This window comes from Brachionichthys hirsutus, chromosome 6 (assembly GCF_040956055.1).
Source record: "Brachionichthys hirsutus isolate HB-005 chromosome 6, CSIRO-AGI_Bhir_v1, whole genome shotgun sequence".
Taxonomy (NCBI): Eukaryota; Metazoa; Chordata; class Actinopteri; order Lophiiformes; family Brachionichthyidae; genus Brachionichthys; species Brachionichthys hirsutus.
The window spans coordinates 6,150,994-6,167,813 of NC_090902.1; the positions used below are offsets into that span (position 1 = coordinate 6,150,994).

General features: G+C 47.1%; 2 protein-coding genes across 2 annotated transcripts; both read left to right on the forward strand.

Moving 5' to 3' along the window:
* Window positions 1-1,275: 1,275 nt before the first annotated feature.
* On the forward strand, window positions 1,276-6,319 carry ints5 (integrator complex subunit 5). The gene is made up of 4 exons (XM_068740547.1): window positions 1,276-1,352; window positions 1,870-2,122; window positions 3,027-5,003; window positions 5,141-6,319. The coding sequence occupies exons 1-4, from the start codon at window positions 1,276-1,278 to the stop codon at window positions 5,858-5,860; spliced, it is 3,027 nt and encodes a 1,008-aa protein (XP_068596648.1). The 3' UTR covers window positions 5,861-6,319.
* A 1,845-nt stretch (window positions 6,320-8,164) lies between these two features.
* Window positions 8,165-16,723, forward strand: ganabb (glucosidase II alpha subunit b). Its single transcript, XM_068740691.1, has 23 exons — window positions 8,165-8,233; window positions 8,525-8,652; window positions 9,038-9,217; window positions 9,376-9,441; window positions 10,683-10,740; window positions 10,843-10,921; window positions 11,067-11,163; window positions 11,269-11,451; window positions 11,588-11,706; window positions 12,190-12,425; window positions 12,611-12,737; window positions 12,896-12,975; window positions 13,086-13,226; window positions 13,805-13,901; window positions 14,050-14,151; window positions 14,309-14,552; window positions 14,646-14,710; window positions 14,940-15,016; window positions 15,126-15,200; window positions 15,477-15,590; window positions 15,708-15,817; window positions 16,158-16,258; window positions 16,534-16,723. Exons 1-23 carry the CDS (start codon window positions 8,180-8,182, stop codon window positions 16,641-16,643), a joined length of 2,643 nt encoding a protein of 880 aa, XP_068596792.1. The 5' UTR covers window positions 8,165-8,179; the 3' UTR covers window positions 16,644-16,723.
* Window positions 16,724-16,820: the final 97 nt, after the last annotated feature.

The window sequence follows — 16,820 nt, forward strand, 5'->3', positions numbered from 1 at the left end:
CCATCGGAAGCTGTTCCTGAAGCTGAGGGAGAGAGGTCTGCCAAACTGTCTCCTTAGAATCCTGGCATATTGGTATGCGAATCAGACCATGCAGGTTAGGGGGGGTAATGTGGTCTCTCCTCCTTTTACTGTGGGGAACGGTGTCCGCCAGGGTGGGCTTCTTTCGCCGGTGCTTTTTAACTTCTACATGCATGATCTCTCTGTGCAGCTCAACAGCTGTAATACTGGATGTATGCTTGGTGACACCTTGATCAATCACTTCATGTATGCTGACGACCTGGCCATATTGTCACCGAGCAGTGCTGGCTTCCAGCAGCTCCTGGACATATGCACTGGCTATGGTATCAGGTTTGATGTAAAGTATAATGCCAAGAAGAGTGCCGTCATGGTTTGTAGAACCAGAGAGGATAAGGGTTTGGACTTCCCAAACTTTTATCTGTCAGGGCAAGTGCTGTCTGTCTGCAGCAGAACTAAATATCTGGGCCACATCATCAATGACCAGCTGGGAGATGATGATCACATGTATAGACAGCGGCGGATGCTGTATGCGCAGGCCAACATGCCGAAGAAGAAATTTAGTTTTTGCTCTGAAGCGGTCAAAGTCACCCTCTTCAGGGCCTTTTGTACGCCACTCTATACTGCCCCCTTGTGGATCAAGTACAAACAGGCCAGCATGCAGAAGTTGAAGGTGGCATACAATGACTGCATGCGGATACTTCTCAGGAAGCCAAGATGGTCCAGCGCCAGTGAGATGTTCTGTGGTGTCGGGGTTAACGCCCTTAATGCTCAGCTGAGGCACCTGTCATACAGGTTTATATGTCGGCTGCATGACTCAGGGAATGACATCATCAGAACACTGACTCAGCCAAGCCTAAGTGCTGTAAAGTTTAACTCAGGTATTTGGTGTCATTGGTACCTGATGTTATTATAGGATTACTGTGTTTACTGTGTAAACGTTGTAAATGTTGTAAATGTTATGTGTGCTTTTTAATTGGACCATTGTGTCTGCAATAAAGATTTGATTTGATTTGATTTGATTTGATATATTTATGGCCGCCAGATGTCGCTAGTGATGTCAGGCGTCTCTAATAGGTTACCATTTTTCTATCGAAGAAGGACAAACTTCCGGGCTTGGGTCGCTGCTTTCTGTCTGCTCACATTTTATACGGAGAATGGAGCTTAAACGCGGCTATTATCACCGTAGCATGAGTTCGAAGCCCCACGACCGAGGGGTTCGATTTGAGATGACGCTTTGCTGTTGAAGGACCGAAAGCGATGTCTGTGGCGTTTGACGGGAACCCGCTGAAAGCGATGCAGAGCTCGCACGCGCACACGCACCAGACCGCACTGAGGTGAGCGAAGAGGAAGAGGAAGAGGACGCGGCCGGGTCGGCAGAACGTTCACGACGTCATTTAAAGTCGGTTCGGAATGTTAATGACGTCATTTAAAGTCGGTTCGGAATGTTAATGACGTCATTTACAGTCGGTTCGGAACGTCACGCTTTTGTTTAGAGAGCTTGGCTGTGGAGAGATTAACGAGGCAGCGATACCAGAGCGGTTTATGGAGCCAGCCCGTGCTGAGTTACTGTTTGAACAATAGACCTAACATTAAGCACCTTTCGGTTAATCCATTATTCATACGCTCCATGAAAAGCGACGCAAAGTTTTAACCAAATTCGACATAAAATTATAGTTTTAATGCAATAATAAATTGGGTTTTCGAACTTTATTGTAATGTCCATTTTCTTTGTGGTTTAAAAAAAAAAGAAAGAAATATTGAAGGAGTTTTAGTGCAACTTCTAATTAATTTTCTTAATTAAAACTGTCTGTACTTTTTACTTTGCTCATCATTCTTATCCTTTCTTCTTAGTGGCCAGGAGCTGTCTCAGGAGATCAAGTCCTTCATCAACGGCGTCGACACCGTCCAGGGCCGGAAGCTCGGCGTCCGGGAACACGCCCGCTGTGCTGTGCGCCTGCTGCGCTCAGTCCCGGCCTGCAGGGGAGCCGTGCTGGAGCATCTCAGGGGCGTTTATGATGAACATGTCGCCACCTTCCTGCACAACCTGGAGACAGAGGGTGACTCCAGCTCGGCTGCCAGCGCCAGCCTGGAGGACGTCATACAGGTGTGTGTGTGTGTGTGTGTGTGTGTGTGTGTGTGTGTGTTAACACAAGGACGCACACACAGGGACGTCTTATGAAACACCATCATGAAAGACGATGACATAGACAAAGATTTATGAAGTCATTTGTTATTAGTAACTTTTATTGTAAGCTTTAAAACAAAAATTTACCCAGCTTCTGCGTTCTGATGGTTTGCTGCTTTTATTTGGCCCATTTAATAAGCAAATCTTTTTAATTTTGGACAAAGCAAGCTGTTTTTAACTGTCACATTCTGTTTTATGTCATTTACTGCAATATTCCATTACTTTATGGAATGCAATAGACAAAAAAAGTGATTTTGTCTATTGTTTTCTGAGAGTTACAAAAGGAATGTCACACATTTATGTTGTGCAGAACTATTTCAGAATTAGCCCCACACAGTTGGTCTATTGTTGGTGCCGTCATTTGTTGTGCACTGAACTAAGCGCAGGTAAATTACAGAGCTGGTCTCGGTTCAGGTGGGAACTCAGTCCGTGTGAACCCAGAACTAAGGATGCACAGGACATTTAACTTCTTGGATTTCAGAGAGTGTATCTGACTGAAACTGTCTGTAGAAGTTTCCCACAATTCAGCGACAGATATCAAACATAGTGTCTAATTAATGCGTCCCAGAAGCCTGCGAGGAACCAGGGCCTGGAACTGAGAGTTCCACCCTGTACAAGGAGATGTTAAAATGGGCACCAAAATGAAGCCCTATATAGATATTTATGTAACGTAAGAAGGTTTGTAAAGAGTATCCATAACACAGACAATATCTTTAGCCTAAACCTTTTCATATTGTGCATTTATAAAAAAAAAAAAAAAAAAGTGACAAAAGGGCAGGAAATTCCAGATTTGATGTTTGGAATTGTTTCCGTGTGTCTGCAGGAGGTTCATGGCGTGCTGTCAGAGTTCATATGTCTCAACCCACGGGCCTGGGCGCCGCTGGTGTCCACCTGGGCTGTGGACCTATTGGGCCAACTGAGCAGCAAGCATGCTGGCCGTAGGGTGACGCCTCACTCCTCCAGCCTCAACGAGCTCCTCCAGCTCTGGATGTCCTGCGCCGCTACCCGCTCCCTCATGGAGGCCTATTCCCAGTGTTTGGCCGCCATGCTGGCTTGGTGCCCCGACGCTTGCGTGGATGCGCTGTTGGACACCTCAGTTCAGCACTCGCCACATTTCGACTGGGTGGTAGCTCACATCGGCTCCGCCTTTCCGGGTACGATCATCAGCCGAGTCTTGGCGTGTGGACTCAAGGACTTCTGTTCTCACGGTGCAAAGGACCAAGCGGCGATGGCGATGGGAGGCGATAAAGGCAGCAGAGTGCCCAAGATCGGCTCGGTGGTGGGAATCCTGGGGCACCTCGCGGCGCATCATTCAGATAGCATCAGAAAGGAGCTGCTCAGAATGTTTCAAGAAAGCCTGAGTCCATCCAGCCCTCTATCGCCCATCTCGTCCTCGACATCCTGGGAGAGTTCCCCCCAACTCCGCCGGGCTGCGGTGCCGTTCCTGCTCCAGCTGGCTGCGATGTCCCCCAACCTCTTCGGTGCCGTGTCTGCAGAGCTCGTCGAGCTGCTGCGCCCTCCCGTCCTGTTCCAGCTGCAGACCTTGCTGCAGGGCCTCCCAAGAGAGGAACTGGACAGCATGCTTGGGTTGGCCGTTCACCTTATTAGCCAGAGCCCGTCGGGAGGGGCCCAGGTACTCCGTTTCCTCGCGGACACGGCGACCCCGGCCTCGGTCATCATTTCCGGCCCGACGCCCTCCCCTCACGAAGGCGTCAGAGAAGGCTGCGATCGCCTGCTGCAGATGCTGCTTCTGCATCTTCACAAATTGGTCTTCAATCGCTCGGATGGCGCCGAGGTCAAGCCCCACCACCCTGCTTCCGCCCAGCCCCAGCGGGTCATCCCCTTCCTGGAGGAGCTGCGGTCTCACGTCGGCCGGCTCTGTGCCGAGACGCTGCGGCTGGAGAGGAAGCGCCACCTCTGGCTGCACCAGTTGCTGTGCCTGCTCTCGGTTTACGGAGGCCTCAGCGTCGCCACCGAGGCGTTCTGCCAGCTGCTCGCGCAGGCGCGCAACCCCGAAGAGTTGGCCCTGGCCTGGCAGCTCCACACCATGCTGTCCTCCTGCATGGTGGGCCTCATACCCGCCGCTGCAGCTCGCTGCGTGGCCCAGATCCATACTCACACGTTGGGGCCCGGGCAGCTGAGGCAGCTTCTGCTCAACCTGGCCACCGCCATCCAGAGTGAGGATGAGGGGAGGAGAGGGACGGCTGCCCCGCAGTCCTCCATGGCCGCCCAGATGGCCTCGGCAGTCTCGGGACACCTCCACGATTTTGGCCCCCTCCTTCTCTACGGCGATCCAGCTGTGTCTAACGCAGCCGTGCGCCTCCTGTCCTGCAGCCCGCTCCCTCGCGCCGCCTCCCCAGCACAGCTGCTCCTCCTCTGCCGCGCTGCCGTCAATCATTTCTTTCTGGCGCTGCGGCGGAGAGGCGGCGGGATGCAGGCCGGCAGAGATGGGGGGCCGGCGCGCGAGGCGGTAAATCGCTCGATCCAGCTCTTGGCTCGCGTCGCGGCGTATTCTCCGCTCGCTCTCAAGGCGGTTCTCCAGCAGCTGGTCGAAGGAGCGCTGCACAAAGGCAACGTGGACCTGTTTGGAGGCGACTCCGGAGACTTGGCTGGTACTCCTGTCACGTCCCCTTCCCTGTCCACTGACATCGGCGCCTCTTTGCTGGACATCAACTGTCGGTTTGGCACCGCCGTGAACTTCTCCAGCAGCGTATGGTCCGTGTTTCACGCGGGGGTGATTGGCAAGGGTCTGAAGGTTCGCACCGCCACGAAGCTACCGGACCCGTCCGCCGTCATCCAGGTGAGAACTTTAGTTCAACGCAGGTTCAAGCAAAACGTGGATTCTTGCATTTCATCCGTTTGTACTTTTAGCTTCTGGAGAAAGAGGAGTTGCCGTGATTCTTAGCATTTCTGTTTGCATTCTCTTTTTGCCTGTAGAATGTTCAGACTCTGCTGGCGGTTGTGGTCCAGTGTTGCGGCTCCTCTGGTCTTAATGGTTCCGTTAATGGCTCGCGACCGCCGTCTGACCCCGACGAGCCGGTGCCCATCAACGCCGAGGCAGCCAAGGTCGTCGCAGTCACACTGGTGGAAAATGTCTGTCCAGACGTGGCCAATGGCGAACTGTCCTGGCCCCCGGAGGAGCACGCCCGCACCACAGTGGAGCGAGACATCCACATTCGGCGGTGCTTCGAGGTCCACCCGGTGCTCTTTCCTCTGCTTCAGGTCGTAGCGTCTGGACGTCCGGCTCTCTGCTATTGCTCCGCTGTGCTCCGGGGCCTGCTGGCCACTCTGCTGTCCCACTGGGAGGCGTCCCGTGACGCGTTATCCACAGACTCCCCGTGGCACCTCCAGGCATCGTGTATCCTCGTGTCCTGCATGGGAGAGGGCCAGCTCCTGCCTCCTGTGCTGGCTAACGTCCACGAAGCCTTCCCCCACCTTAACCCCTTCGAGGTGAGGCTGCTGCTCCTGGCTGTGTGGGAGTACGTGAGAGGCAATGGGCCCATGCCACAGAAGTTTGTTTTCAACGCAGAGAAGGGCCTGTTCTGCAGGGATTTCTCGAGGGACGGTGACGTGGCAAGATACGTGGCACCAATCCACAGCGTCCTGCATAAAAATATTGATCGGCTTGGACATCTGTGCTGGCGGTTCCAGCTCTAACTACGGAGGGCAGCTAACGAGGAATAAATGCCAACCGTTAACTCGATGGAATGCTGTGTTACATTTCATCAAGTCTAGACTGGAAAGTTGGAATTACTGTGCTTCATTTTCATACAAATGTAGTTGTGTTTGTGTGTGTGGATATCTTTTTGTACCATTTATTTCGACGACGTGTTTCTATCTAGGAGTTTTCTGAGAATTACAAAAGGAATGTAACACATTTATGTTACTCCAGAATTATTTCAGAATTAGCCTCACACAAAACTCAGCCCTAATGTATCCATCCATCTTCCCTCACTTCGGTTAGAAAATACATCTGTGCCATATTATGGATCCCCCCCCCCCCCCCAGATCCTTTTCTAACGTTGCTACAAACATGCCTCGCAACTGCTGTCACATGTGCAAACTGCTAATCCTAATTAACCACAGATAATTTTGGCCTAGAGTAACTTGAGTTTAGCACCCATGTTGATATTAAAATGATATCACCTTGTTCATGTAGATCACTAAAATCTAAATAAAAGATTTATTGCACTGTGCCCCTTTAGTATTTTGGAATTAAATTAAATGTATGCATTTTGCTCCTTAATTGCTGTTTGAGTTGAATAATACATGAAACGGGTCTGGATTAACAGTATTCAATTTTATTGATAATTCAAACTACAGACGGACGATAAGCGTGATTCTATTGAAATCACCTGGTAAATTGGATTTCCCAAATTGATACATTTTGAGGTATGAAGACCTACTTTTAATGTATAATCTCAAGTCTAATTAGCATGGAGGTTAAATCCATAAATAGGTTAGGTAAGTGGCGCTCCTGGAGGAAACTGCTAACGTGCCCATTTCCGTTTATTAAAGTGTAAAAAAAAAAAAAAAAAAAAAAAAAAAGTGTCGCTGCATATTACGTAAAGCTGCTCTCTAATGCCGCCTCTGGTCTCGGGATGAACTGCAGGGGGAGTGTCTCGTGTGACGACACTGCCCGTGTACTTCGTTGACTGGAGCTAGGCGATGACGTGTCGCCCCCGCCCGAGAGGATAAATAAGAAATTCGTTCGAAAACGCCATTACGCAAATTATTTGATTTGAATATACAAATCCGCACGACTCGTATAAAGGAAAACGAGACAAACATTTCAGAGAGTTTAGTATCTTAATTTTTTAAATAATATTTTACAACTGAAATGGGCGGAGTCTAGCCAAAAGCATAGTCAAGATGGCCACCTTCACTGGGTAAGACAAAGCAGGGCTGCTGTTTCATTGTGAATTTAGTATTTTTTTCCCCACTTAACAGGAATGCGTCGGAGATAATGGCTGTCGGCATGCATGTAGTAAACGGCATTCTCTCCCGGGGCGTAAATCCGCTCAGAAAAACTGCTTGAAAAATGTCGAGAGATCTCCCCCCCCCCCCCCATCCCAATTGAATTAATGTATTGACGGGCTCGTAGCGAGGTTAGCAGGATATCCTGGTTAGAAGAGTAAATAGCGATGTCATCGCTGTAATGCAATCTGACTTCAGTCGGTCCAAAGGAGACGAATGCATCATTGTCGTTGTTAAAAAAAAAAAAAAAAAAAACGATTTTCCGATTTATTTATTTTTTTAATCCAACAGAATTCTGAGCCGGGGCTAGCTAACTTTAGCCCTGATTAGCTTACACACTAACTATACTAATATTGACTCTTTTGTATAATTTAAAATAATCTGACTGGAACGTAGGCGTGCCTCGAGGTCTGATGTGAAAAAAAAAGATTTCTATTTTAACGTGTACATTGTCTGGCTATAGCAGGAGGAGCAAACGGGAAGTGCTTCTGCTGCCCGGCTCTGGCTCTGGCTCTGCCTTTGAGTTGAGGGCCGGGGGGGGGGCAGCACTCTTAACCACAACCCACTCAGGAATCAAAGTCCTGGTGTGTTTAACTTCATGTTGTGTAACGTGCTGTTGTTTAATTAGGCTCCTTCTTGGGCACTGGCCCTCCAGATGTGAGGCACTGGATTGAAGAAGTGAATGTTTGCGTATCTTCGCCTGAAGCGCCATAAATGTCTCGATGTTCGTTGCAGGATGGCGCCTGCCTTGGTGCTCTGGCTGGCTGTGAGCCTTAGCGGCACATGGGCTGTGGACAAGGCCAACTTCAAGACCTGTGAGCAGAGTACCTTCTGCAAGTGGGTGCAAGATGGAAAATATGGAACACTTATTTTCAATCTACTTCGTATTTCTGTTTGGCAGAGAAACTGAATGCTGGTTTGTCACTGGTTTGAAATCCCCGCAGGCGCCAGCGAGCTCTGAAGCCTGGTGAATCTCCTTATCGAGCGCTGCTGGAGACCATGGAGCTGACCAACACCAGACTCACCTTGCAGCTGATTAACGACAACAACAAGGTAGGTAGTTCCCGAGGGGTAAATGATTCTCTTTGATATTTGGTAAATATATTCTTAAGGCGGTCGGAACCTCTCTGTGACAATAGTCATGATATTGTGAAAGTGTAAGATACTAATTTGAGGCATCCTAAACCAGATGATGATGGATAGTAACACTGCAAAGATGGCCCTTGAGCAAACTCATTTAATCTCAACTGCCTTGAGCCCATGACTAGATCCCTTTGTATCCCTCTACGCATCTTCTTCTCTTCTGTCTCACCCCTCCTCTTCCTCTCTCTGTGTCGGTTTCAGGTGCGTCTGCTGCTCGAGCTCTACCGTCTTCAGGGGAACATGACGAGGGTGAAGATAAATGAGCTGAAGCCACTGAAGCCTCGCTACGAGGTCCCAGACGTGCTTATGCAGGAGCCTCCCACTGAGCCGTAAGTCTCCCATGAGTATTGCAGTACTTGTACTGACTGGGGTGTGGTGTGGGTATTTTATTAGGTGGAACCGGAAAGGCAAAGTAAACGGGGTGTGTTTGTGTTTCGTTAGTAAATCCGTTGGAGCTACATTTGGGCTGGAAAGAAAACATAAATTCATCCGTTGAAACAAATAAGACATCCTTCTAATAGTAACAATATATTGCTGGGTTTATCTTGAGTCTAATTTTAAGTTTTTTTTGAGGATTTAATATAGAGTCAGCATTTATTGTGTCCGTCCATATCCAATAAATATACTTGAGTTGTTCAGTTTTTGTCCTGTGAGGACGGAAAGCGCCTCTTTAACATCCTTACTTCTTCTTCTTCTTCTTCTCTCTCTCTTCAGCCTGTCTCTCCTGTCCCAGGATGAAAATTGGGTGGTGCTGTCCCTGGGGGCGGAGTCTCAGAGGATCATCCTGAGTGCCCGGCCCTTCAGGCTGGACATCATGGAAGGGCGAATCGTGCTGATGTCACTTAACTCTCGTGGCCTGCTGGCTTTTGAGCACCTGAGGATGCGCAAGGACACGTGAGAACCTGCTCATGCGTACACATTTACAAATGTCAGCTTCTTTTTAATCCACGTTCTCACTCGGTGGAGGATTTCTATTTTTGTTCCCATGAAATGGTTTGTTTTTTGAGCACTGTCTGACTCGTTGTTCTGTCCTCTTTTCCCTATCATCCTAGTTTCTCCTATAAAGTAACTAGCACAGTGGCTAGCGTGTGGGATAATATCAAGAGGGTATTCTCTAGGTAAAGACCCTTAAGATTTGTAAGTGTTTATTCTGTACCTTGTGCTAATGCTGCCAAGTGACAAAAAAAAAAAAAGCGTAGGGAGTGCCCATCACACCGCACAGTTTCACCCAAAAAAAAAGAAATGTGACAGAGTGAGGGCGAGCCGTGTGGGTGAGTATTCACATGCCTGCGTTGGATTTGGTCCGGAATAACGGGGTCATCCCAGTCCCCTTTCCTACGTTCAATCATTTTAATCTCAAAGGGCCATTTAAACATTAGTAACGACTTTTGTTTATTTCTAACCTTATTTAATGAATCCAAGAAGAAGAAGAAGAAGAAATCATCCTGATTTATAGACGACGGTGAACGATCACATGACGCATGGTGTGCTGTGCCTGCCAGCGATAATAACTGCAAACCTGTCTTATCGGATCAGTGTTTGATTAACAAAATAATATGGCTTAAAGTGTTATTCCGGCTAATCCGGCACTGCAACTGCATGAGCAGCCGTGTGATTTGACTCGATGTGCAATGATTTCTCACACTGGCTCGATTCACGGTGAGAGCGTAGCTGAAGAATAAAGCTCGTTGCAGCAGGTGTGGGTCCGCTAAGAAGAAAGATTTTGTCCGTTGTGAATCTGCTGACGTTTGCGATGCCGAGTTAGTGGAGTATTCGTTAATTATTTACAAATTGCTGTTTGCCTTGAAGGTATAGCTTCAAAAGTCCTCCCAACAACTCTGCGCAGAGAAAAACAAACAGAACGCACAACACAAGCCTTGATTTTTCACAGTATTATTGAATATTCCATGTAAGATTTTGAAAACCCCTTTTGGCTCCACTGCCAGGTTGCGCTGCGGTAGATAATGCGCCTCATCCTCTGTGTGAGACGGCGAGTAGTTGGTCTTTGAGGGTGTCTTTGGTGTATTGGGGGAGCCGGTGGGTGACGGTTCCATAAGGAGGCTTATGGGTAGTACTTGCAGTCTGTCCCATGAAGTATGAAATAGCCACAAGGTAGGGAGTTGCTCTTGTCCTTTATAATTATGGTAATTCAAAACCAAATGAGGTATTTGTTGGATGTCATTGTGGAGTCGGTTGTTTCTCACCACCCTCCCTTTTTGCATGTCATTTTTCTTTTATTACAGTTTAATTCTATTCCCCATATATGGTTTCATGCCACAAGAATAGATAACTTTGCCAAAGTGACATGTCCTTTGTTTTTGTGTATCCCCCTTCCGCCGTTCTTTGTGCCGTGGAGCAGTCAGGCAGACCCCGAGGCCGAGAAGAACGAGGAAGCAGAGCCGGAGAACCAGGCTGAGGTACCTCCCACAAAAAAAAAAACGATCTCCCTCTTCTATTCCCCATTTAAATTTCTTCTCGCTGATCCACTGTTTTAAATTTGTTTCTGTTCTATGTGTCAGGCAGCAAAAGAAGATGAAGAAAAAGAAGATGGCATGTGGGAGGAAATGTTTAAATCGCACTCAGACAGCAAACCCAACGGTAGTGACCACTTTATTTTCCCACTCCCGCTCATTTCCATTGAACTGTGAGGGGATGTCTGAAATGATCTTGTATCAGAATACTGATAACTGACTCTTCCTTATGCTTCGCCGCCTCTAACTGACTGGATGCTTTCACCTTACAGGCCCATCTGCTGTTAGTTTAGACTTTTCGCTGCCGGGGGTTGAGCACGTCTACGGCATCCCGGAACACGCCGACAACCTTCGGCTGAAAACAACAGAGTGAGTTGTAATGAGTCCAATTTTAATAACAAAATAAAGATCTATTGTGAAAGGTTCCTAGCTGCATGGATCAAACCCGAGTGAGTGTGCGTTCTTCTATTTCAGTAATGGCGATCCCTATCGACTCTACAGCCTGGACGTCTTTCAGTATGAGCTGTATAACCCAATGGCGCTTTATGGTGCCGTACCAGTCATGTTGGCCCACAGTGCCCAGCGGACCACAGGCATCTTCTGGCTCAATGCTGCTGAGACCTGGGTGGATATCAGCTCTAACACAGCTGGGAAGGTGCATCACTTTTTCCCTACGCCTTATGTTTGCTCGGGATGGATATGGTCAGAGATAATTGGCAAAAATATTTCTTCTGTACTTTGTCCCCCCCCCCCTCCAGACTGTGTTCGGGAAAATGTTAGATTACGTGCAAGGTTCCAGCGAGACGCCGCAGACGGATGTGCGTTGGATCTCTGAGAGTGGTATTATTGATGTCTTCATAATGCTTGGACCGACCCCCAAAGATGTTTTCGCTCAGTATGCCTCCCTCACAGGTAGGAAGACGGATGATTAATTTAAAAAGTGTTTTTTAATTATTTTTTATTGATTATGTCTCTCTTGACACAAATTTTTATTGCCTGAGGAAGTTCTAACTTCTAACGCTGAAATTTGGCAAACATTTTTTGCAAATTACCGTGATTAGTCAGTCATTATGCAGGAATTCCTTTTAGTGGTTTGGATATTTCAGTCAGTCACTGCCTCATTATTTATATACTCATTATATTACAACGAAATGAAGAACAGTCCGTTATCTTTAATACCTGCAGGCTGTAGATAACAATATTCATTTGGTTGAATTAGATAATTAGATTAAATAAAACTTTTCTCTTTTACTTAAATCAAGCTTATAAATATGAGAAACAACAAATATAAAGTCAGAATACCATTTATCATATTTCCTACCTGTGTACTTTGGTACCATTGAAAGTGTTTGATTGATCTCCTCGGTCCACGCTTCTCTCCCCATCATTCATCAGGCACCCAGGCCTTCCCTCCCCTGGCTGCTCTCGCCTACCACCAGTGCCGCTGGAACTACAATGACCAGGAGGACGTGCAGGCGGTGGACGCAGGCTTTGACGAGCACGACATTCCATATGACTTTATTTGGCTCGACATTGAGCACACAGATGGCAAGCGCTACTTCACCTGGGAGCCACACAAGTTCGCAACACCGAAGGAGATGCTGCAGCGTCTTTTGGACAAGAAACGCAAGGTGCGGATATTTGATTCATCTGGTGTCGAGCTGCTTTAAAAAGCAACAACAAAGGTTTTTCATTCCAGAAGCTCTCGAGTATCTACTTTGCTCCCCTTCCGTCGATCTTTATCTGATATTGCAGTAACGGCACCCTTCACACTTTCAATACTTACTGACATGTTTTCTCCTCAATTGTCTCATAGATGGTGGCCATTGTAGACCCTCATATCAAAATAGACAGCAACTACAAGATCCATAATGAAATCCGCTCTCGAGGCTTCTACATCAAGAATAAAGACGGTGGAGACTATGAGGGCTGGTGCTGGCCCGGTAAGAGACCGGCAACATGAAATAATCACCATAAAACAATGAAAATACATTTATAAATATACTTTAATTACCTCCCTCTTCATTGAGGTAATCGGTTTATAGTGATGTACTTTTCGCCATTCTCCTTCTTTCCCCTCGTGGCGCACGGTGACATCTAGGTAGTGCCGCTTATCCAGACTTCACCCGTACAGACATGAGGGCCTGGTGGGCCAGCATGTTTGCATACGATCAGTATGAGGTGAGTCTTGAGGACACTTCATTCAGTCTGTCTATAGATTCCAAATGGAAGCTTTTCCATAGTCGTTCTGGCTTCCAGACTTGCATCCACAATCTCTGTCCCTTCTCCAGGGTTCCATGGAGAACCTGTACACCTGGAATGATATGAACGAGCCGTCTGTCTTCAATGGACCAGAGGTCACCATGCACAAGGATGCAGTTCACGGAGCCTGGGAGCACCGTGACGTGCACAACTTGTATGGCCTCTATGTCGTAAGTGCACACACTTTGTCTGGTAGTTTATGCATGACTAATGAGGTTGATTTGTTTTATGGCAGAAAACAATTGTGAAGCTTGGCCATTAAACCGGTTTGCACAGCTAGCAGGATATCACTGTACTTTAACATTATGATTTTAAAATAATCTTTGAAGAGTTTATGGAGATCCAATGGCAAGAATATTTTGACTGCAAAGCATGAAATTAAAGTGTTAAATAAAGACATCACCTTTGGGATGCAAACTGAATAGACTCAGTCTTTGTGCCTCAAAGAGTAGAGAATAATAATTAACATTTTAAGGACCAGTAAATAGTTAAGTCTAGATGGCTGACTGAGGCCTACGTTGCCCTCATGAATGTTAAATAAGGTTTAGAAAATGGAAAATTCAGAAATTCACAATGTTTCGTCTTGACAGAGGTTCAATTTAAACCAGACACAAACTCAATGATGTTATTAAACCGTTATAACTTGCAAAATTCTATAAAACGAGAACCACAATATGCTCTAAAACATTAGATGATAAAAAAAAATATCCCTCCACTAATTATCCTGATCCTTCTGTCCAACCAACAGCACATGGCCACAGCAGAGGGTCTGATCCAGAGGTCAGGAGGAGTTGAGAGGCCATTTGTTCTGACCAGGGCCTTCTTTGCTGGGTCACAGCGCTATGGTAAGCTCTTTATTTTGTAAATGAAGCTAAGTAAAATCACAAAAACAAAGCTTGTAGATTGGGGAAACCCTTAATACTTTTGGGTAATGTGCTAGAATCCTTTGTGGCGGGTTATATTATATTGCAGCATCTTGATACCTGTCTTTAGGCGCCGTATGGACAGGGGATAATTCTGCAGAGTGGGACCATCTGAAGATCTCTATTCCTATGTGTCTGAGCTTGGGCCTGGTTGGAATCTCTTTCTGCGGTGGTGAGTTTTATGAAGGTTAAGGTCTGTCGGCATATAAATTCGAAGGCCCGGTGTATTTACGCAACCTTTGAATAATCATCCGACTGACTTTTTGACAGTCATCGTTTGGAACGGCCCAGACCTGACGCTAACACTAAAACGTTCCCGCCTCTCACAGCTGATGTCGGTGGTTTCTTCAAATCTCCGAGCCCTGACCTGCTTGTGCGTTGGTACCAGACCGGGGCGTACCAGCCTTTCTTCAGGGCCCACGCACACTTGGACACACCCCGCCGCGAGCCCTGGCTGTTCGGCCCAGAAAACATGGCGCTGATCCGCGAGGCGGTCCGCCAGCGCTATACCCTCCTGCCCTACTGGTACCAGCAGTTCTATCATGCACACAAGACTGGCCAGCCTGTCATGAGGTAAGGTCCAGGTGGGACACGAACTCTTTCATGTCATCTACAAACACACTTCTGTAAAAAGAGAAACGGAATAGTTGTGTATCTGTGCCACAGACCGCTGTGGGTGGAGTATCCTCAGGATCCTGCTACTTTTGCTCTGGATGATGAGTTCTTGATCGGTGAGTCACCCAAAGCTGAAGAGGTCTGATTGACTTTTTGTTAACCCCCCCCCCCCCCCAAAAAAAACAACTGTCTGGTGTTCATAGACGTCTTTAGTGTCGTACAGAATCCATGCATTTCCAGGATGACTAAAATTCTGCACACAAATAACAGTGTATTATTACATTAAGGAAGGTTCAGCTTCCAACGATTATCAGACACACTGATGTTGCTCAACTGTTGCTGCAGGGAGAGACTTGTTGGTTCACCCAGTTACTGAGGAGGGATCCAGGGGACTCACTGCCTACCTGCCTGGCAAAGATGCGGTAAGAGGACACAGTTAAAGTATGTTTCTTGTGGCGACTGCTTCTTTCTATGAGACATGGTGTCGTAATGACTCTAGAGTCCTAACCTGGATATTTGTGTGTTCTTCAGGTTTGGTTTGATGTCCATACATTCCAGAAGCACAACGGAGCCCAGAACCTTTACATCCCCGTCACCATGAGCTCTGTAAGAAGCCAAAAGATCTTTGTTAATTCCTCAATCACGAAAGACGAGTGTTTGGAGGCCCTCCACGTCTTTTAATTATCCCAGCCAGAATGAGTTCCCTTTTGCTCTGAAAGGCCTTCTATTTCTTTTTTGTGTGTGTTTCCATCATTTTAAGTTGAACTTGGTCTCAGTCTGTGAGCAGAATTCGTCTCAGATGATGATTCCAAATCATGACACACAAAAAACATAATTTTTTTTCTTGTGTTTTTAATGCGGTGCTTCTTATCTCATTGTCAGATTCCCGTGTTCCAGCGTGGCGGCTCCATTATTCCCAGGAAGCTTCGAGTTCGCAGGTCCTCCACCTGCATGGAGCATGATCCCTACACTTTATTTGTGGCGCTCAACCCCCAGGTAACGCACCTGTGTTAACCCTGACAACAGATCTACGCCACAGTTTGTCACCCACTGCTGTTGTACCACGTTTGTTTGCCAAGTGGCATTGTCACACTTTAAGTTCTGACCCGACAGAGAACTGCAGAGGGGGAGCTCTATATAGACGACGGCCACACCTTTAACTATGAAAGGAAGGAGTTCATCCACAGGAGGCTCTCCTTCACCAACAACGCCCTCACCTCTGTGTAAGTGAATAAAGGATATCCTTCAGGTTTTAGCTGCGTGTAATACTTCCTTCCCTGAAGTAAAACGTCTGTGGTTAGAAGCGGAAGTTGCAACGCCAATAGGAATAGGCCAGTCGGCTATATTTGTGATTGGTCATACGGGTTACTAATATTACAAAGTGGATTCTAATAAGGGTGGACAACTGTAAAACAAGCTGTCTAGTTTTTAATGTTGTTAAAAGTAGTTTAGCAAATCATCACATTGTCGTTTTTGTTTTTGCACATCAAAACATTATTTGTCATTGTATTTTAAAACCTCAAATAATAACGTATGAATCACATGCCATGGCTTGGTCCACAGTAATCTGGCTCCCGATTCCCAGTTTTCCACCCTCTCCTGGATTGAGCGGGTTGTCATCCTGGGTGCCAGTAAACCCAAGCGGGCCACGCTGAAGACTGCCGGTGAGTGCCGTAGACCAGAGAACATGCTGACTGCTGTAAATACTTCGGTTACGATGAGCACCGTTCTACGTGGACCGCTGATCGGATAGGAATTTAGAGCGCCTTTGTGGAAGTCTGCTAGAAAATGGCTGAGAGGAGGGTTGCTGTGGTCACATTTCAAAACCGATTAAATTAGTGTGACTTGGCTGACTCTTTCTTGGAGTTGTTTTGACACTGCCCCCACCCCTCAACCATAAGTTTACTTTCTGTGATGCTGTCTCCTTCTTGCTCTGCAGGTGGCGAGGAGAGCCAGCTGGAGTATGACTTTGATGCCTCCATGTCAGTGCTGACACTCCGCAAGCCTGGCATGAATGCAGGCGGAGACTGGATTGTGACGCTTGAGTAGCAATAGAGGAGAAACAGGAGGACGAAAATGACTGAACATAAGTAGAGAACAGATACAAGGCACTGATGCTTAGGACTAACAGACAGGATAGGAATAATGGGGGGGGGGGGGGGGAATACAGTGCACATTACGATGCATAATTAACTTGTTGTTTGAATTAATCTACAAAGCATCTGC